Source organism: Bidens hawaiensis, unplaced genomic scaffold (genome assembly GCF_021521415.1).
Source record: "Bidens hawaiensis isolate Kalapana, Puna unplaced genomic scaffold, B.hawaiensis_p1.1 tig00011171_1, whole genome shotgun sequence".
Taxonomy (NCBI): Eukaryota; Viridiplantae; Streptophyta; class Magnoliopsida; order Asterales; family Asteraceae; genus Bidens; species Bidens hawaiensis.
In genome coordinates, this window is record NW_027491865.1 from 254,875 (window position 1) to 276,957 (window position 22,083).

Here is a 22,083-nt window from a genome sequence, read left to right on the forward strand (position 1 = left end):
AAGCCACGCATCTTATTCCACTAACCTCTTTTATATTTGTGGGTGCTTTAATTTTTTACATGCGCTCTTTATCATAGCACCATTTTCTTCGTTCGACAACCTTCGCGCATGTTAGTTTTCTTCGATTCTGATTGTTGTTTTGTTAAATCTATGATTTAATTAACGGGTATATTTATTTTGTGTTTGTCCATATGAGAAATCAAATTGTTTTAGGTTTTGTATTCATGAGTGATATATGTGTTTAAGTTAGGGTTCAGTTTTGTTGTTCGAGACTTTCTTGTGCTTAGTTCTAACTTTTTTTTTAATTTGCAATAAATGTTTTGAGGTTGGCTGTTAATCTTAGTTCTTAATTTTGGTTGAGAGTGTGGTTGGTGCTCACATGTTTTGTTGTTGTATAGTCATTACTTTGGCACTACTGCAAATTGTTTCCTTTTTTGTTTAATGTGTTTTTATGCCTGATCGGAACATAGATTATTCATGTCTTGGCAGAAAACAAATTATTATTAAATCTTATTTGTTGTTTTTAGTTATTTGTTTTGAACCTTATGTTACTTTAGATTATGCATACATTTTAATTGAGAAAGGAAATTTAGTTGAACATGTATAATGTATTCTTTCAACTTATTTATTTTTTGGCTTTTGTTTTTATTTTAATTAGATTTGGTATTTTTATTTTAGAAGCTGGATGTTTGCTTTTGAAAAGTTTCGATTTTTAATTTGGTCAATTTATGTTGATACTCAGTTGAATTTCACTATTCGTGTACTGCTTTTGTTTGATTTGAGTTTTGTTGTGACATAACAGAAAACAAAATCTGCCCGACGCTATGTGTCGGGTTAAAAACTAGTTTAGGATTATAGTTGAAACATAATAGTTTTTGTATAACTGGTATGCTGATATAGTTTATTTGGTGTCATTTAAAATATAGGTAAAATGATAAATACAATTGCGTATCATTGGTGTCGCTTGTGTAGGGTATTTTAGCAATTATTTTACAAAAGTTGTATGGTGAATTAATTTGTTTTGTTTTGTTTTGACTTAAAACAAATTTGAAGACGTTTGGCCTTTGAAAGTATGCCAAAGCACAAAGGGGAGGCAGTGGTTAGAAACACGATTTCACGCGTTGTTAAGGGTGATAAAAACAGAACGAAACTAAAAGCATATGATATTATTTAGTTTTATTCCCATTATATTTAAATTATGTTTTGTGTTTAAGCTAAACTATCTAGTCAAAAGTTTGCACTGTATATGTTGTTTATATTTCTTATGTATGTGATGGATTCATAATATTACTCCAAAGTTTATTTCTATGTGCTGTTTTTTACTGCGCCAAAATATTGCATTACTGGTAGCGTATGCTCTTTTCATGTAACAAATTTTCCCTGCATTGTAACAAATTATCCCTACACTACATCAAATTGTTCCTACAATGTAACAATTAGCAATGCCCAATTACCCATACAATTTATGTTCGACTATGTAGGGTATAAGATGTCTTACAATTCAGTCATGTAATTTTCAATCGAATTACATACTTCTGCATTTTATCCTAAATTCAATAATACCCAAATTACTCTTAATGGTTATATTACAAATTACTCATAGTGGTTACATTATTATGTAACCAATGAATTTTCATTCAGGTAATTTTCAATCAGATTACATACTTTGACATTGTTATCTCTGTTTTTTATTTGACTGTATACAGTTAAACAATATGTAACTAATGAATTCAAGTAATATTGAAAAATACTACAGAATATGTTATGTCATAAATGTCAAATCTTTTAAAACAAGCAGTACTCAAAACAAATAAAGGCGTAAGCACACACAAATAAAAAAACCCAAACACAATTGATAGTAACATACGTTTAAAAAGGTAAAACTATATTTTCTTGCAGTTGCAAGAGTAATGAGCGTTTGTATACAGATTGCATGTGTGACACAACGTTCTTGATTTCTTGCTTCTCTTTGCAGCTTTTTCGCCAGGCCAATCACGCAACTAAACCTTCATATTGTATTCATCTGGTCCAACAACTGTGATAATTTCTTGTTCAGAGTAACCAAGCAAATCTAGAATAACTTTTTGCTTCCTATATGTTGCTTCATTCAATATTCTAATATACTTTGTCATTGATCTTTCATAAATCCTACACAATGTAGAATAACTTATGTACGCTTCATCTTAGTTAGCATGGTCAAAAGTCCTAGACCTTATACACAATAAACAAAAACACATACATAATCTACTATATTAATACTTAAATCTATAGAAAACAAACTACACAAATAAATATGTATTCTCATGAATAATTTAACTACATACACAAAATAATAGAACATATACTCGTTAAGTAAAAAAGAAATGATTCTTTTATATACAATTGTTATGTATAAGATAACATGTAAGCATTACATATGTTCTATATCCTACACGAATTACAATAACTAGTTACATAGATTCTTACTTAATATGGTCAAAAGTCATAAAGAGCATGCACAATAACGAAAAAATCCTACACAACTGTAATTAATGCCTATATTTGAATGAAACACCCTACACAATATGCTATTTGATCTCTTGAACAATATACATTAACTACACTAGTTAACAGAACATAACAGAAATACACAATTTATATATATCATGCACAACATAAAGAACTGCCTACAATATATAATCCACAGAAAACTTCAACAATGTAAATACAACATAAACTTGACAATGAAGAAACTACATAATAATATACAGTAATGGTTAATAGACATCCTGCTTGAATCAACATGAAATTGAAGTTGTGACTATATGGAGTTGGGTAATAATAACATTAAAGAAATCTATGAATCTTGATTTGGGGTATCATCTGACATGAAAAACTGAATAGAAATCAATGAGAAATTCAATATAAATCAAATGGAAATCCCATATAAATATCAAATTAGGTAATGAATAATACCCTAATTGTTATACGGGTGAACATAATCATCCTATTGGGCAAAATATGAATGTGTACAAATGTTAAATTGATGTAAAGCAATTTAATTAAACCTGATTTTGCAGAGATTGATTCGATGTATCATCCTGATGATAAAATTAGGGCATACTGAATTAGGCAAATCCGATATCGAATTAGGGTTGAATAAGATTAGGCATAATCAAATATCTTTAATTCAATACTAATCTTCTACTGGATAACAATTGTGGTGCTAGAAATTTGTGTTCATGTTTGGTTGACGTCGTATAATTAGAATATAATTAACAAAGTAATAAAAAATAATTGAAACCTCCAATAACTAAGAGTTACCATATATAAATTTAGGTTAAATTATAAACATACCCTTATAAATAATTTAAAGGAAAAATAAAAAGAAAAAATATGATTGGTCGTAATTACTTCTCGCACTTCTCGCAGTAAGATTTTTTCTGAATTGAACCCAATCATATATATATATATATATATATATATATATATATATAGGATGAGTATCATTACAGAACTGTTAAATTATTTAAGAACTTGAAGGAACCCTTGAAACCTAACGTTTTTTATAAATTTTTTTGTATGTCAATGTTATTTATGTGTCGTTTTATTATTTTTTATATCTATAACTATGATTACAATTTTCAAAATTAGTTTTTATACGTATCTATGTCTTGTTTTACACATATGTAAATTTGCTGATACATAAATTTTACACATATGTAAACTTGTGATTAATTTATGTAATAAATTTTTTTTATATAAAATATGATAAAACTACTCTTAAATAATGTGAATATGTGAAAAAAATTATAAAAAGTTTTGGTTGTGTAGAGTTCCTAAAAGTTGTTAACTTTTTTAGAGTTCTTAAATGATACCAACTCTATATAGGATACATAATAATAATACATATACATATACATAATACACACTATTAATATAATAATAATAAATTTCATCTTCTCCAGGCGATAAATAACCCACGCCCCGCCCAATTCGCCCCAAATTCGCCCAGGAGCGGTGTCCGCGCCCCAAATCGCCTAAAATCGTCCCTTCTTTGCGTCCACTACACATCGCCTAATAAATAAAGTATGTCGGTGACGGTGGCTTCTTTTCTTGCCGCCAACCCGGCATGTAAAGAAACACAATAAATATATATATATATATATATATATATATATATATATATATATATATTATTAACTAAAATCAGTCAATTGGTTGACATTGACATTGAAATGAATAAACAAAAGAAAGTTTGGTAGAACTAGAAGCAGCCAAACCAGTATTAATTATTAAATTGAGAGCAAGATAGTGAATGAAACACGTACAGTTTCTATCTCCTTCTCGTCAATCGAACAGAACCGATAAATAAGTCGGTGGTTTCTATTCATGCCGGCAAGCCGTTAACTTTACCATTATTAATATGTGCCGTTGTATTTCTTTAAGCTTTTCTACGTTTATTTCATCCGTTTTTAAAGTCATTCCAATAAGCTTTATACGATTGGTTATGCATGATGTGATTCTCCAATTTCGTTATTCTCATACATATTTCACATAATAGCCGTAAGTAAAATTATAAAGATTCGTGTGAAATGATAAAATCAATAAACAAATTTATTTGTTCAGTTTAAGATAAGCCTACCAAATATAACACATTAAGGTGTTATGCGTTAAAATAAAATATTTAATGGTTTAGAATTAGTAAAAACTATAAGAATAAAAAATTTGAAATTAGTTAGCACGTGTCAAAGATAAAAAAAAGAAATGGTGAAAATAAGTAAAAATGTTTAGTCGATCACTGGTACGCACGTAACGTGTAACTAAACCGAAACAAAAAAAACCCGAAAAAAATCGTCTTGTTTTTTTTTTGTTTCGCTTGGTCGGTTTTTTAGTTTTTTTTCGGTTTTTGTCGGTTTTTTCGACTTCTATTTTTTCGTTTCGATATTGTTTTTTTGATTAGGTTTCGGTTTTGTGTTGTTTTAGTCAGTTTTATTTATTTCGGGTTCGGTTTTTTTGTTTTGTTATGGTCGATTTCGTTTTGGTTTTCGGTTCACGCGCGCAAACGAAGCGTTGAACGCGACATCAGACCCGTAACCGGTGCCAGTAAGTGTGTCACACAATGGTTATGTACATACGAGGACACACGTTTACTGACCCCGGTACGTCTGAACAATGTCATCCACGTAATTGATTCCTTAACACATGTAACCCTTTGGCGAAAATCAAGAATTGAAATCTTCAATATAAATAAATCATTTTTAAACCAATTGGTTTTAACCTGAATCCCGTTACGACCCAACACCATTTTAAACCCAAACATGTTCTGACATGACCTCGTTCGACTTGAACCCGTACTTACCCTACCCGAACCAAATTAACCCTTTTATGTATCGACTTGTTCCGACACTATTACAGTTTGACCCATGACCCGAGCCGTTCAACTCGTTGTCGTCTTAACTGGTAATCACGTAACATGTTGATTTATTTTTTTTAAAGTATATCAATACCATACTCAAATTAAAAAGAATAAAATGATCGTTTTTATGATGTAATTTTTTTATAAAAATATTGGTTTGTTAAAAAGTTATGTCCGTTAATAGATCGTGGGGGTAGTTAGTTAAAAATAAGGGTTAAATGTGTAACTTTTCTTTATATTTACAAAAAGTGTGTAAACTTGAGGGACCAATGTGATATTTATTTTTGTAAATTAAAGTTTACGAACAATTGGTGATGTAAATACCATTTTACTCTTGATTTTCAAAATTACATGCAATGTTGATTGTAATAAAGCAAATAGTCATTGCTATTTACTTTATATATAGTATAGATATAGATATTCGTCTTTTTTTTTTTTCTCAACAAGTTTAAAAAAATATAGGGATATTGGTTTTTAGTACTCCCAATTTTCATCCGTTGGTCAATATCACTTCCAACTTTCGATTTGTTACTCACCACTCTGAACTTTTTCCATATTTGTTTTTGTCACTCCCCCACTAACTGAAGACTAACGACGTTAGTGATGATGCAGCCGTGGCTTTTTTTTAATTGACATGGCATGCTTACTTGGAAATTACTTACTTTAGCAGTGTTATGTTTTTATCCTAATCAAACTCATCAGTTTAGCAACATTTGTAGGGTGTAAACCCTAAATTACACAATCTTTTAAATCCCATCACAAATCCCCCAAATCAAGCAATAAATCCTCTCATTCTTCTTCACCGTATAACAATCATCATCAATTTAGACACCCTAAGCTCTAACATTTCCAATTGGTTCTGCTTCTTCTCCGGCAAAAACCTTTAATCGGAGAAAATGGTGGTGGTGGATTTCATGCGATCCTCACGGTGGAGAGATGGTTGTTTGAGGCCATCGGATGCAGACGAATATGGAGTGTTAGGGTTGGGTATTTTGAGAAGATGACGAAGGAAGGTGAGGAGAAGGAATTTAGAGGGGCGTTCGTGATGTATTCCGTGAAATCAACGACGAATTGGCCACCATGAATTGTTGTATGACAATGATAGGAGATTTGATGTTAACGGTTATGGGTGCTGGATTTGAAGAACTAATTCAACTTCAAGTGAGAATTCCACTCTGTGTTGTAGTTATTTGATTTGAAATTGATTAGTTGTAGGTAGCTGGTTATTGTATGGTGGTAGTGGTAGAGATGGCTGGTGGGTGATGCTGGTTAAGTGTGAAAAAGGAAGATGAGATTGTGGATGGCCCCCCACAAGTTTTTTAAAACTCGCCACATAGGCGTGCCGCGTCATTGAAAAACGACACATCAGCAAAAAAACTAACGTCGTTAGTCTTCAGTTAGTGAGGGACTGACAAAAACAAATGTGATAAAATTTGGGAGTGGTGGGTAACAAATCAAAAGTTGAAAATGATATTAACCAACGGATGAAAATTGAGAGTATTAAAAAACAATATCCCAAAAATATATTCTTTTATGCATTAATTTGTTAGCAAGTGATGGTTGCTTTTTCCAAAAGCCATCATAGTGTTGTTCTCCAAACAAAATTAATTATTTGTCGTGTACTCGTGTTAGAATAAATATGCCTTGTTGGATTAATAACTTATTTTTCTATTATGAGAAATCTCCTTTAAGTTGCGGCTAGTTTCATATATATATCTAATAAAATTTAGATAACGTCATCATATTATACATAAATATGTGTTAATAATATATTTATATTTATATGTGCATTGTTGCATGTAAATTACAACCACTAAATTTATAATATATATTCTTTGTCTAATTTTCATGTGGCTCCAATAATCTCGATCAATAATGCAAAATGCCGACACCAATATTTTGAAAAACGTAACTTTGCTTGACATCAAAATTCCATTTTCATTTTGCAATTACAATGATTTAAACCCGTAATTTCATATTTGTGACAGAGACACCACAATACCAAACCAATTAATTATCAAATGAACTATTTTACTAAACTTTTGTTTAACTTTATAAGAAACCAGTTTGAATTATAAGTTCATTAACTAAAAAATATAAATAACACAAAACAAAAACATACTTCCACAATGGAGGATTCAAATACTGTTATAACAACCCAAAGAAGCCTATGATTTTTATGATTAAAGTGATTATTTGAAAAAATAAACTTTCAGATTTGATAACATAAATTCATAAACATATATGCCACTTTTTTTTATTATTAAAATAAGAAGTCTAACTTATGTTAAGCTAGCTTAGGGTTTGTACTCTCAATTTTATAACGAGTTTGGGTATTAAGATTAACTTCCACTAAGTTTAGGGATGCAAATGAGCCGAGCTGCTCGAGTTCGGATAAAAAAAAACTCAAAACAAGCTGAGCTTTTTCGAGATCGAACCAACCGCGAGGCTAAACTCGAGCTTTGTATGCGAAGCTCGTTTAGGCTCGTCGAGCCTTAGTGAGTCTTATGGATTTTTAAGTATGACCTCTTTTAGACTCGGATATATTAATTTCACACTGTACAATCGAGCTCGAGCTGAGTTTTGGCTCATTTAAGGTACTACACGAGCTCGAGTCAAGCTTAGGTTTATTTAAGGTTTTTCTAAAAATATATAAAAATGATCGATAACGTATATAAATTAACTTTTATATAATGTAATTAAAGAGTTTGGTGCCGCAAAGTCCCGATTGGGCCACTTTGCGGCACCTTATTGGTAGTATATATATATTTTTGATTTTATTGTTGTTTTGTTTTGAGTTTCGGCTGTAATGTACATAATGAAAACCTATCAAATGTGAATTTTGGTTTTGTTCTTTTTTATTATTTTGTTTTAGTTCCAATACCGTAACGAAAACCGACCGAATGTTGATTTTTTGTTTTTTTAGTTCCGGTACCGTAACAAACATGAAGAAACCGACTGAATTCGTGTAGACTCAACCGCCTCAACCCCCGGGATCGATAACGATCGGGTTTTACAAATGATCCAGTTTTACCGCCCGACGCCATAATATTTTTTTTATTTTTGTCTTAGTTCCAATACAGTAACGCACGTAACTACAACCGACAGATTTCTTGTCAATTTACCGTATCAACGCTTGTGTTTTAACACCACCTGTGTTTTACCAAGGGAAAAAACACTAGTTTATAAATAATAAACCAGCCAAGTTTGAGGTAAGTTCAAGCTTTAGAAAAACCTAAAAAGAGCTCGAAACCGCTCGGCTTGTTTACATTCCTTTTTATTAAATTATAGTGAAATGACTAAAATACTCTTAAAAACTTACCTTTAAAAACTAAGTAAAAAAGTAAAAACCAACTAATCTTCTCTTTGACTAAACGAGTTCAAAGTTCAAACAGAAAAACCAAGTACAAAACCCTAATTTGAACCTTCTGTTCAATAATGGCGGAAGATGATGATAATAACAATAATAATAACAGCAGAAGAAGAAACGGAGAGTACGATGGAAGCGAAACGAGTGATTACACGTCTGAGGACGAAGGAACGGAGGATTACAGGCGTGGAGGTTACCATGCAGTTGGCATTGGTGATAAGTTTAAGCATTCGAGATATGTTGTTCAGAGTAAGCTAGGCTGGGGCCATTTTTCTACTGTCTGGCTCGCTTGGGACACTCACATATCGGTACGGTTTCTGCTTACCAGAGCTCGAGCTCGGCTCATGAGTTGTACATTCAAGCTTGGGCTTAGACCCGTGTATTGTTTATTAATTAGTTTATATAGGCTTTAATTATTTTTTATGTGCATTGAGAAAAAAACTTAAACTAGGGGTGTGCACGATTCGGTTCGGTTATTAGGCTCAATCAAATTAACCTATCGGTTTTTGGTTAATCGGTTCGGTTTATTCGGTTAGTTTTTTGGTTTTCGGTTTGGTTAATTTCGGTTAATAATCAAAATCAAATTTGAGCTAAATTTTTTACTTAGAAATACATGAAATGGACGCATAAAATTAAATACATGAAATGGAGGTATAAATACATGAAATGGTGGTGTAAAACATAAATACTTAAAATGAAGGTATAAAAAGCTAGAAATATATGAAAATATGAATTGTTCGGTTCGGTTAAATCTAGTTAACCGAGGGTACAAAAAATAACCGATAACCGATTTTCGGTTAATTCGTTTAGTTTCGGTTCGGTATAATTTGTTTTTGGTTTGGTTATGGCTCACCCATACAAATTAAACGAGCCTAAGCTCAGGTCGAACTCGTGTAGTACCTTAAACGAGCCAAAGCCGGTGACTGGTCCTGAGCTTGGTTGTGCAGTGTAAAACTAATACATAGAAGTAAACCTTAAAATACACAAGGCTCGTTAAGGCTTGACGGGCCTAAATGAGCCTCCCATACAAGGGTCGAGCCCAGGCTTGATAACTAAACAAGTTTTATTTGTGGTTATAGCTCGAAAAATCTTGGCTTGTTTAGAGATTTTTATTGATCTGATCTCGAGGAGCTCGTGAGTGCGGCTTGGCTTGTTTGTACTCCTAGTGTTGTCTGTCTTGTTTTACTGGACATAAGACATACTGACTGTAAGTCTGTAACTGGCTGGTAATTTGTTCTTATGAGTTGGAGGTATAAGTTTGCATTAGTCTACACATGTGCATGTTAATCTGTAGTTTCTGATCATTTGATGTTTTGAGCAAAAGAATTAAAACACTAGTTTGGATTTGATTTGTAGAAATATGTAGCTTTAAAAGTTCAAAAGAGTACTCAACATTACACTGAAGCAGCAATGGATGAAATTGCAATCTTGAAGCAGATAGCAGAGGGGGATCCAGATGATAAAAAATGTGTAGTGAAGCTTTTGGATCATTTTAAACATTCGGGAGCAAATGGGAATCACGTGTGTATGGTTTTTGAATATTTGGGTGATAATTTGTTGACGCTAATAAAGTATTCAAATTACCGAGGGATCCCTCTTCACAAGGTTAAGGAAATCTGCTTTCACATTTTAGGCGGTTTGGATTACTTGCATCGGCAGCTTTCCATCATTCACACGGATCTTAAGCCAGAAAACATTCTACTTATGTCCATGATTGATCCAGCAAGAGATAGAACAAAAACAGGTGAACCCCTTATTCTATCATCAAGCAAGGATAATACTTTGACCGAATCTGGTGCTTCTAAAGAAGTGAAAACTTATAATGGCGATCTCACCAAGAACCAGAAAAAGAAAGTTAAAAAGGCTGCACAAAATGGTTCTGGAAAGGAGGACGTTGTGGAAGTTGAAGCCGATAATGATGCAACTGGTTCTGGTTCTGGTGCTGATTCTTGTTTCAGTCAGAAGTCAAATGGGGACACACTTGAAGAACAAGATGCCACGTCATCAGATGTAAAAGCTGATTCCCGCCAAGGAAACCAACTTCGGGGAAGAGGCAGTCGGTCAACAAGGCAGAGGCTGTTAGCAGAGGTTGATGTGAAATGCAAGTTGGTTGATTTTGGTAATGCATGTTGGACATATAAACAGTTTACTGGTGATATTCAAACGAGACAGTACAGGTGTCCTGAGGTTTTACTAGGATCCAAATACTCAACTTCTGCTGATCTATGGTCATTTGCTTGCATATGTTTTGAGCTGGCGACTGGTGATGTTCTCTTTGATCCTCATAGTGGTGACAACTATGACAGAGATGAGGTATTGAGATTTGCGGGTCCCAAGTTTTATGTTTTTCATGTTCAAAATTCAATACTAGACTACAAGTTAATGTGATTGGTTTTGTGGTTATTACTTTACAGGATCATTTGGGTCTAATGATGGAGCTTCTTGGAATGATGCCTCGAAAGGTTAGTCATTATTTGATGTTTTTTATATTACTTGCATATGCTTGTTTATATATAATTCAACAATTATGTTAATGTTTTGCAGATAGCTTTAGGTGGGCGTCACTCTCGTGAACTGTTTAACAAACATGGTGATTTAAGGCATAATCGGAGACTGCGTTTTTGGCCTCTGCATAAAGTGCTCAAGGAGAAATATGAGTTTAGCGAGCAAGATGCAAATGACTTGGCTGGTTTTCTTGTGCAACTACTTGATTTTGTGCCTGAAAAAAGGCCTACAGCTGCAGAATGCCTTAGTCACCCTTGGTTGACTGGGGTTATACCTCGGAGCTTGACTTCTAGTGCTCCTGAAGCCAGTGATAATAAGACTTGCGAGAAAAATAAAGAGAAAGATGAGAGGGAAGCTATGGAGGCTGGAGTGGAAACATAGCCATTGGTGGTGTCTCAAAGACATCATCAAAACAATCTTGCTGAGTTTTATAGGTAAGTTTCTATTGTTGTTTTATTTCTTGATTTAAAGGATGAATTTTTGTTGACAGTGAAAAATGCAACACTGGCCTTATTACGACTTGATTGCCTAAAAAGTTGTAATCTTAATGTCATATAATGCTACTTTCTAAATCATATATATGTTATTGGCTAGTGGACACCAATTGTACATTTTGTTGGTTCCGTTACTTTTTTTTATCAACAAATGAGAAAATGCATGTCTTGGTACGGATTTGTTTGTTACTCTTGCCAATTTTGCTGGAAAACCTTTAGTAATATATATACATATTTTTATTAAAGGTGAATTTATTTACAAGCTATTTATTTTCATAACTTATTTAAAACAGAAACATGGACTCTTATCAGGTACACATTTTTTAGAGCGGACAAAAACTTTATAGTTCATAGTAGAGACTACCGGGTTGATTTCGTCTATTTCTTAGATTTGTCAACACTCGAGGTTTCTACCAAATTTATTTAAAAGCTTAAAGACACCCTACAACAACAAATGGCAACAACCAAAACATCTACGCCTTATGCAGAGGGATTATCGCTAAAATCCTGTATGCTTGACCTCATTTTGCACCTGATCTGAGGACAAATATCTATGCTAATTAAAAAAATGTATCTCCATCTATTATCTAGTCATGTAATCATATATCTGTGGTGTGCGACCATATCCAGTTGGATTTGGGTTGATACCTAAAGAATTTTCCTCGCCCTTAGGTAGGAATACATGAGAAAAAATGCCACCACCGCTCCGAAAACAATTCCTCCGGTTGCCAGGTAAAATGCAAACTGCACATACGATTATCCTATCGTCATTATTAAGTTATATGAAACAAACACTATTAGCACATTTTACAAGATAGTAGGTTACCACATGTTCTTCCAGATATGATTTTAGATTCATGCCAAATATACCTACACAAACCAAACCGAATCAAACAAAAAATGAGCTATCTAGGAGAGGATGATAACTTTATATAAAACTACAAGAAAAATCAGTCAAATAATCAAGAGAAAAAGGAAGTTAACCAGCAACTAGAGCACCAACTGCAACGCAAAAGGTCCCAACTTGAAGCAGCAATTCAAATCTGCTCACCTCAAGCCGTCGAGAGCTGAAAACAAAACACATCACATTTTTAAAACCAATTAAAATTATTATGTCCAACTCAGTAAAAACACTAGTATTCAAACCTTAAATTCACAGATATCGAGTCCTCCATTTCCCTTGCTGACTCAAGAAGCCTTTCTGCTTGATTATGACATGATTCACATCTGCAATTATAATCCAAACACAAATTACAATCCACACACATGCTTCACATCTCATTTTCAAATGCCTCATGAACCATTAAATTACCTTTGAAGATAATTTTCCAGTAGCATTTCAATTTCTTCCTCTTCTTCTGCATATGATAACAACTCCAAAAATTAGCATAGGTACAATTTATCTATAATTTACGCTCTCAATTAACATCATATTAAGCTATTTACCCTCAGCAATCTGCTTCTCTTGTGGAACAGAACATTCTAGATCATCATTTCTACTCAAGATGCAGTTTCTACCCACAATACAGAGGCGGCGTATTTCATGAGAATCCTCAAGTATATCAAGCAACATTTGTTTCAATGCTCCTGCTTTTGATCCTAACTCAACCTATTTAATATAAAATAAATAAATTAATTAATTAAGGGGTTACTTATTAATTCAGTTTACTGTAGATTGAGGTGATAAAATGGATGATACCAATGTTTGCTTGCTAATACGAAGCTGTTCCAATATGCCAGCTGTCAATCGGTTTGGCAAAACCTCAAGTAAAGCTTGAACCTGAACTTGTGTGATGCAATATCGACTCTTAATATTGCATTTAAGACTCACAAAAGAAATTTATATATTATATATACTCACTATGGTTCCATACTCACACGTGGTTCTAAATCCATTAGTTTTTCTTCAAATCGCTGTATTCGTGAATGCAGGGCAGCTTCAACTACCTGAAATATTAGGTTGAACTTACTGTAACTCCTGATTTTTTAATCTAGATATGGAAACTTAAGAAACTGGAGAAATTAGCCATTAAACAAAAGTACATATGCCAGAACAAACCTCAAGTTCAAAAGGCATTACAGGACCTCCTTGCATGTTCTTAGGGTTTAATCGAGGTAATAATGCGTCAATAAACGCTTTTCCTGCCCTCCTAAGAAACAAACCAAGAAATGAGCATTTATGCTAATTAGCTTTTTTTTCTAATCAAATAGAAAGGGTGTTACAATGAAAAAGAGAAAGAAAAAAGATCTTCAAATACTAATATTTACCGGTTGTAATTGAATATAAAGACACTTTCTAGCATTGCAATTGCACGTAGCTGGCCTAAATTCAGTAGTATAGCATTCTCACGAACCTGTAAACAGACAAAACTTTTGTATAAGTGTGGCTGTTAGTGAAGGTGCTTATGCTTCTGGCATCAAAACTAAAGAATAACAACCCTAAAACCTTGTTTGCAATCAAAGATTCTTATGCTTGTAGTACGAGTAAGTTGTTCCTGAGTTTTATTCATACCTAAATTCTTACCTAATAACTTCATATGCAAGATCTAAAACAACAAAACAGTAAGTTGACTCGGTGGCATACCAGTAATGAGGGCATTGTGTTGGTCAACCACAGTGAAGGATCAACACTCCGAATGTCTCGGGGGCGAAGACCTGAAATAAAAAAATTAAATTAAGAAGTAGCAATGTGCATAAAGTAACAGCTATAATCTCCTAATTAAGTTGTTGTGGATGTATATACAGAAAGATACCAGGAATAAAAAAAAAATGAACGTTACAGTTAGAATAGCATGATAAAGTGCTAAGTTGAATACAGAGAAGCAAGTAGCAGATTAAATTTTCTTCAGCAGAGTAACAAAAGTAAGCTCCCAGAGAGCAGATAATTATATTATCAGAACATTCCACTAACCACTTGACTTGAGCAGATGTCGCCTACTAATTTTTCTCGTTGATACCTTTCCGCTTGAGCTTACTTCTACAACCTTTAAAAGATACAAATATATGACAACATATAAGGATCTCCTAAATTCTGAAAGTTGCAAACTATAAACAGTTTGGAAAATTGTCACATGAATTACAAATATTTCTATTGAATTGTGCTATAATAAACTTTAGGTATTTCAATAGACCTGTAAACGAACCGAACCAACACGAACAAGGACATGTTTGTGTCCGTTCGTTTAACTTTAAACAAACACAAACACTTAATCAGACACAAATACTTGTAGAAACGAACATATATGAACAAACGTAAATGAACACAAATAAAGATAAACGAACGTAAATGATCACTTAAATGAACACAAACAAAGATAAACGGACGTAAATGATCACTTAAATGAACACAAACGAACTAATACAACACCATTAAGTAGATATGTAAACGAACATAAATAAACGAACAAAAGCGAACATAAACAAACTTCCTGCCAAATGGTTCACGGATATAAACAGCTTCGGTTCGTTTACAGGCCTATATATAAACAACCTGATCTGCAATTTAACTTTACACAAGTAGAATCATATTATAATATTATAATTATACCTCATAAACCGGTTCACGAATCCCTAGGTTAAGAGTATCAAACGCACTCCTCCGAGAACCAGTATTATCCTGATCATCATCAGAACTCTGCTGAGTATCCTCACGATATACCTCATCATTATCATTATCACCACCACCTGTTAACGTCTCCGCCTCCTCCGTTGATTTCACATAATACCTTCTTCTAAACCTCTTAACAGTCGACGATAGAACCGGAAACAACAGAATACCGGTGGTGGTTGTGTTACTACGCAGAGAGATTAGTTGTTGAGGAGATTTGGATTGGATCAAGGCACATGGCGCCGGATGAATCAGTGGTGGTAAATGATACAATTGAGATGATGATGAAATTGAATTTGTTGTTGTTGTTTTTAACGCCATTTTAATTTAGTTTGTTGCGATTACATACATTTGGAGAATCCGATTAATTTTGAATAAATGTGTTTGTTGTGGTGGTTATCATTTCAACAGGAGGAAGAAAGAAGAGGATGACAGTTGTCTTCTGGTTATCTTGTGTCCACGTCCACACAATTCCTTCGTTACCTATTCTTCAAATTAAAAACAAAAAACAAAAAACATATTAATATTAGCTTGTTTACGAGACAGTGAATAGCTAACCGGCCTAACTTGCTAGTTTAGTTGATTAGCGATGAAGATAATAATTAGGCTTTGTTCGAGTAGTCGTCATTCTGAATTTGAGCTAAAATGAGAGTTTTATGTTGTTTGAGTTAAACTAGAGGGTTTTAGACTCTTATGACGATAAAACTTGTGTCAATTAGTGGCGTAAGCAGAGAAGGTTCCCCCGATGATGCAAGGATGACCCGTGAAACTCTCTAAGGGTTCCAAACTGGGTCGACCGCAAGTCGACCTGTGGCAATCCAGTCATACTGAAGATTGTCGTCCTTCAAAGAAAAATAGCTGGCTGGCTTCTTATTAATCTTAGAGCACTTGCATATCGTTTTTCTATCTTTATCTATTTCATTTTAACTAATCATTTTATATCGTAATTTGTTACTTTTGTCTTACTCACAAACATTTATTTTGTTATTTTTTCTTTTCCATACGTAATTATATGAATAGCAACCCTCTATAAATACAAAGTATAATTCTGAATCTAACTATACTAATAAAAGAAAATAATAAGGATGATGTGGCAATCCCATATTAATTTTTGGCCTAATCTCTCTTTTCAATGTTCTCATTCATCTTACCTATCCATGGGTTATGGAGCAAAACCATATTGACATATGAGTTATAATTTCTTTACTAATTATCTAAGCTCTCATCTCATTCATCCTAACTTTCCATTAGTCACGTGTCAAAATAATTTTGACAAATGGGTTTTAATTCCATTTATAATTCTTTATTTTCTTATCTTATTTGTCTTATCTATTCATGGGTCATGAGACAAAATAATTTTAAAAATGTGTTATAATTTATCTTCTAATTAATTTCTCATCTCATGCATCATAGTTATCCACGGGTAATTGGTCAAAACAATTTTGCAAATGTTATATACAAAAAAGTTCAAATTTGTAAATTTGAAATTCTAGACTTCTTATTGTTTATTGTTTGTACTATATATATTATTTTCTTTTAACCTTTAATTGTGTTAATTGCTTTTAAATAATTGATCTTTTAAATTTATTATTTGATAAATTCCGTATAATACACGGGTTCAAAAAGTAGTTATATTATATTATAAAGAATTAAATGTGGGATATTGGGATGTAAAGCCTAATAAGTGAAAAACTATATTTTTTTTCATATTTTAAAAGTAAAGGGTATATTTTTGTTTATGATTAGAAGTTTAGAACAACCTCAAAACATGCTTGTGCATCAAGTAGTTATTGTGTAAAAGTTGTATGCAAAAAACAATTAAACCAATTGAGTTTGGCGGGAGTCGAACAGGTCTTAACAGTTACAACAAAAATTGCTCCAATTGCGTTTGCCGGGAGTCGAACCCGGGTCTATTGCTTGGAAGGCAATTATCCTAACCGTTGGACTACAAACGCTTGTTGTTATGTTTTATTTTCCATTATCCGTCTTTTCTCCCAGAGCTTGATACAGATAATTTTGTACAGATTTTTGCACCCATTTTTATTCTATATTCTCTAACTGAATCAAATGGGATTTTGGGTATGAAACCAATACTGGCACGAGCAAGAACAGCATGTATTTTGTGACTTTTTACTTGTTTGAATGTCATAACGTGTTTTAGCTAGTTTTTAATACTTTACATGCCTTTATGAATAGATTTCTTTTCCAGTTTGATGACTTCCAAGCATTGATTATGAGGACATTCTATGTCTAAACAAGGTTAAGTATATTAATGAGTTGTAAGTTTTGTAATTCGTAAGAGGTATGGAATTATGGATAACAATCATAGTTTAGCTTTCTTTTGTTAGTAATCGGTATTTGTAAAAGTCACGCTCATCATACACGCCCTATAATACGGCGGAAATTGACACGTATACAATTTTATCAGTGGTCACATTCGTTACTTTTGTATCAATATACCACATCATAGACTACAACAACTCAACACATTATGGCTTCTACAACCCTGTATGTATATGATCATTTTCTTCAAGTTACTGCAACCAAGTTATGCAACCCTTATGACATGTCAGTAATGTCTATATATTATATACTCTCAGTAGTGTTCTTATACATTTTTTACTTCTTTTACATGATTACATATTATTCATAATTCACTTCTAATATATTAATACAATAACCTAATAACTTTAATTGCATTTAGACCTAGCTAATCATTTTGGGTCTGTAGACTTACAGATATTTGATATTCCTACAAAAAACATTTTTTTATTTGAAATACTATTTACATGGCATGCTCGACCACTTTATTTGCAACCTCATCTAAAACAAACCAAGTTTAGGATAGTTGAGTTCCATGGCTCCGGTCTACATTGTTCATCCCTTAGCACACGGCTATATATATTCTTGCAAATAACACCAGTTCAGTTCAGTTCGGTTCGGTTCTGAAAACATTAGCTTTGGCTATATAGCTCTATATTTACTCTATCCGACATCTTTAATATATCAGAATAGATCCGATCACCTAGCGCTGATTCTCCTGCAGCCACCCTCAAAACGTCCTCAATCAACGCAACGTTACCCATAATATCAACATGCCCCCCGCTTTCTAAACCCCTGCCTTGTAGCAAACTTGGTGTTTTGTGTTGATATTCACGTACGTAAGTAGCACTGCCCGACGGATTAAACCTCGTTTTCCCTCTCCACCCTTTTGCACACATAAAACCCGCACTTATTACTGGTATACTTTCATCGCCATCCGCATAGTAAATCCCGCCACGTAAGCATTGTCCCTTTGCTGAGCTGTCAATCCTGAAGGGAATACTGTTACATCTCTCTGACGGCGACAGCTTATAAACATATGATCTTTCGGTCGGGATCCCCACCCCGTATAAACTGTAAATCTCCATATCCGGAGCATCTGGCAACCTGTGTAAGGTACATTTTGACTTTTTAAGTCAAACATGGTCAAACTATATACATATGAACAGACGATTAATCGGTTGGGCTGTACTCACTTGGTTTCTAATGGATTGGACCAGTATTTGTAATGTGCATACTTCGGGTCATCAAGATCCTTTGCTATTCCAAAGGAAAACTGGGCCTCGCCCCGTTGCATCGTCTTTGGAGCTACAAATCGCAAAAGATCGATAAATGTCTCAGTAGTGTACGCTTTGTTATCTGCTAACTTTTGAATGTTATTCCAGTTAATTTCCCCATATTCGGTCCAAACCTCCCCGCAAGTTGCACTCTTTATCGCCTGCATAACTTCCTGTAAACGTCACGAATGTTTAGTCATTGCGCTAAACGTTAATCTTTGGAATTGGGAAAAAAAAAAGTGTACTACCATTGGAGAATTTTTATGAAGCTTTGAAGAATTCTGCTCGGAAGCGGTTTTCCCAAACGAGATCATTCTCCCATATTTTGTTCGGTGCTTGCTCGAATTCGACTGAAAATAACTTTTTCTTTCCAAAAGACACTCGTGACCGTCATCTGGTGATGAATCTAGATCGCCCCAAACGGCCTCACCGCCTTTAGGAAGCAAAGAAATAACAGAATCCCACGTCCGAGACATGCGCATAATGTGTTCCATGGTTTTAAGCCCGAGTATCTCGGAGTCTAAAAGACCAGGATCCATGGCCCTGATGGAAGCAATTTCTCTGCCTTCAGCAGAGAACATGGTACTAACAGCCTTTGGAATACCAAGAAACGCTGGCCCGATGTTCATGATTGACTTGATGTATTTGGCACACCACCCTGGACCGCCACCACCGCCCATAGGGGGCGGGGTTTCCACCCATTTAAGGAAGTGTATAAAGTAGTTAACGCCCATCGAATGTGGGACGACCACCACTTTCTTGTTACCGTTGGTTGCATACATCAATTCGATGTTGAGCTTTAATCGACTAAGCGATCGATCCCTTATCTAGGTACGTAAATTAATAATGAAGTAAGCATAATATAGTAACATGAATATATGATTAAGCATAAGAACCAAGAAGAAAAATATTAATATTGAAGTACTTACCTCAGTGTTTTGAAAGGAAAGCCTCCAGTCATAAGTAGCTAAATACATGTTTTTGCCTTCATAACCAATACTAGCCAAATTCTCAATGAGAACAGCCCAAACAAAATAGCCAGTGACAAAATAGTCAGCTCCAATAAGTCCAGGAATTGGCCTGACCCGAATGCCTGGCGGGTCAAGCCCGGTTTCATTGTCCAGTGCCAAATGTTCAAACCAACACAATGGCCTAAAACAAACACATTATTATATATGTACACAAATAACTTCTTAACTAATTAATACTACCATTTACCTGAATATCTGAGATATCTTATGCTGTTGCATGTTGTCAAGTATTTAATGGTTTATAAATAGTAATATTAAAATGGGAAAAGTACAAAAGTAGACATTTTCACTTAGCATTTTGCAAAAATAGTGATTGACTTTTAGTATTTTATATTGAAATTTAGCCCGCCCAAAAATTTTTGTAAAGTAAAATGGGTCACAAAATAAAACAATAATTTCATAACTGCATAGCGCGTGTAAAAAGTGTCGATTGCTAAAAGCTCCAGCTGATTGTTGGCGACTAAACTTTAGCCGTAGGCGCTTTAGCACGCGTTATGCTGTTATAGATTTAAGTATTTAACTTGGTATTATTCAAATATCTTAGGACTAAATTTCATTCTTATAATACTATTTTTATAACATATATTGTGGCATATTCTTCGTGATTTTTCCCTTTTAAGACTATCCACTATGGTGACCATTTATCACAAACGGTTACAAAGTGGCACAAAATGACAAAAAAACATTTTAATTAAAAAATTGGAAATTCATTTTTGTTCACAACCGGTTGCAACCTTGGTTGTTCTAGCAACCCAAGTTTGCAACCAAACTTTTATATATATATTGGTTTTTTTATGAAAGTTACAACTTTTAACCTTTTTTAAAAAAATGTAACAACACGGTTTTATTTATAAAAAAAATACTGAACATTTTGATATAAATTTTTAAAAAAATGAAGCATTTTTATTTAATAAAATATTGGTTTAGATTCGGTTATGATAGTGAGTAAAATATTGGGTTGGGTTGTATAGGTGGAAGATAGAGAAATTAGTTTTTTAATAAATGGTTGGATTGGTCGGGGTTATGACAGTGAATAGTCTAAGATTACTACTTGTCACTGAATTTAACGCTTCATAAATTTAATAAAAAAACATTGGTTTTCCCGTTCAAAAATATTAAATATAATAAAATAAAAAGTGTTGTTTTTTCCAACAAAGATTGAAGGTCAAACTATGGTCAAACAAACCTCTTTACGGCTTCGGCAAAGCTACCTCCCCAAAGTCGTTTCCGAAAAAGCCCTCGCGAACAAGGCCTTCCTTCCCAAAGCTCAAGCCCACCCGTGATCATCCCAGGGACCAAAACCACCGGATGTACCGCAGTTAACCCTTCATTTTTTAACCGTACACCCGGTGGTTCTGGTTCTATCATCCCACCCAGGCTCACCGGCCAACAATTGTACAAAAACAAAAGCACCCACCACGTCGAACACATACACCCTATGAACCAACAACACGAATTCACACACCACCATCTTTGTCTTCCAATTGTCTTACTTTTTTCGTATTGTTTCTTAATCACTTTTGATGTTTCATAGCTTCTGAATGTTGTCTCGTTATTCGAACACGACTTTCGGAACCGGAACCGAAGAACTGAAGTCATGATTCGAATTTAGTAATTACTTGCAAACTGAAACATGGAGATTGGAATTTATGAGAAGGGGTTGAGTTGAGTACATGTGTTAGATTGGATGTGTGTTAGATAGGATGAAATAAATGATGATCTAATTGTCAACATATGCATGCATTAGTATTATAAACATTACACAGCTTTCTTATGTGACAAAGACACCTTTGCAAAAATGGGTAACATTTCACCGTATAATCTTGTAACACCCACAGAAAATATAAGAAAGTATATGTGGGTTATTTCTGACACTTCTGGAACAACAGAAAAGATGACCAAATGCTACATTCGATGGATTTAAGAACAAGACACGTTAACATAGTGCCAATGAGGTTTTTACACACATAGGGAGAAGAGGTATGTGTGTTTCGCCAGGTGTGTGTGTGTTTTTAAGGGCACACTAATCAATAATTCATCTATTCTTTCTATGTTGGCTATTATTTTCACCTCTTTAGA

General features: G+C 33.7%; 2 protein-coding genes, 1 non-coding gene and 1 pseudogene across 4 annotated transcripts; 1 reads left to right on the forward strand and 3 right to left on the reverse strand.

Moving 5' to 3' along the window:
• Positions 1 to 8,836: 8,836 nt before the first annotated feature.
• Positions 8,837 to 11,832, forward strand: LOC143537318 (uncharacterized; annotated as a pseudogene). Its single transcript, XR_013136034.1, has 4 exons — positions 8,837 to 9,076; positions 10,125 to 11,081; positions 11,183 to 11,230; positions 11,313 to 11,832. The product of XR_013136034.1 is annotated as an uncharacterized LOC143537318 (transcript).
• A 396-nt stretch (positions 11,833 to 12,228) lies between these two features.
• LOC143537282 (magnesium transporter MRS2-11, chloroplastic-like) lies at positions 12,229 to 15,751 on the reverse strand. The gene is made up of 13 exons (XM_077031081.1): positions 15,315 to 15,751; positions 14,679 to 14,751; positions 14,352 to 14,422; positions 14,036 to 14,121; positions 13,827 to 13,917; positions 13,646 to 13,714; positions 13,467 to 13,547; positions 13,214 to 13,376; positions 13,080 to 13,125; positions 12,914 to 12,994; positions 12,752 to 12,834; positions 12,594 to 12,637; positions 12,229 to 12,511 (listed from the first exon to the last, which is right to left on the reverse strand). Exons 1-13 carry the CDS (start codon positions 15,693 to 15,695, stop codon positions 12,416 to 12,418), a joined length of 1,365 nt encoding a protein of 454 aa, XP_076887196.1. The 5' UTR covers positions 15,696 to 15,751; the 3' UTR covers positions 12,229 to 12,415.
• A 1,506-nt stretch (positions 15,752 to 17,257) lies between these two features.
• TRNAG-UCC (transfer RNA glycine (anticodon UCC)) lies at positions 17,258 to 17,329 on the reverse strand. The gene has a single exon. It is a non-coding gene; the product is annotated as a tRNA-Gly (tRNA).
• Positions 17,330 to 18,138: 809 nt separating this feature from the next.
• Positions 18,139 to 21,663, reverse strand: LOC143537309 (putative phospholipid:diacylglycerol acyltransferase 2). The gene is made up of 5 exons (XM_077031104.1): positions 21,191 to 21,663; positions 19,903 to 20,125; positions 19,222 to 19,800; positions 18,893 to 19,146; positions 18,139 to 18,803 (listed from the first exon to the last, which is right to left on the reverse strand). Exons 1-5 carry the CDS (start codon positions 21,601 to 21,603, stop codon positions 18,329 to 18,331), a joined length of 1,944 nt encoding a protein of 647 aa, XP_076887219.1. The 5' UTR covers positions 21,604 to 21,663; the 3' UTR covers positions 18,139 to 18,328.
• Between the last annotated feature and the right edge of the window lie 420 nt (positions 21,664 to 22,083).

Coding starts and splice junctions, on each gene's coding strand:
- LOC143537309 (XM_077031104.1), bottom strand. CDS start 21,603: ATGACTTCAGTTCTTCGGTTCCGGTTCCGAAAGTCGTGTTCGAATAAC. Junction 19,801..19,902: donor TTTCCTTTCAAAACACTGAG/GTAAGTACTTCA, acceptor TTACGTACCTAG/ATAAGGGATCGATCGCTTAG. Junction 18,804..18,892: donor TCCAATCCATTAGAAACCAA/GTGAGTACAGCC, acceptor TACCTTACACAG/GTTGCCAGATGCTCCGGATA.
- LOC143537282 (XM_077031081.1), bottom strand. CDS start 15,695: ATGGCGTTAAAAACAACAACAACAAATTCAATTTCATCATCATCTCAA. Junction 13,918..14,035: donor TTTATATTCAATTACAACCG/GTAAATATTAGT, acceptor TTTGTTTCTTAG/GAGGGCAGGAAAAGCGTTTA. Junction 12,995..13,079: donor CTGGAAAATTATCTTCAAAG/GTAATTTAATGG, acceptor TTATAATTGCAG/ATGTGAATCATGTCATAATC.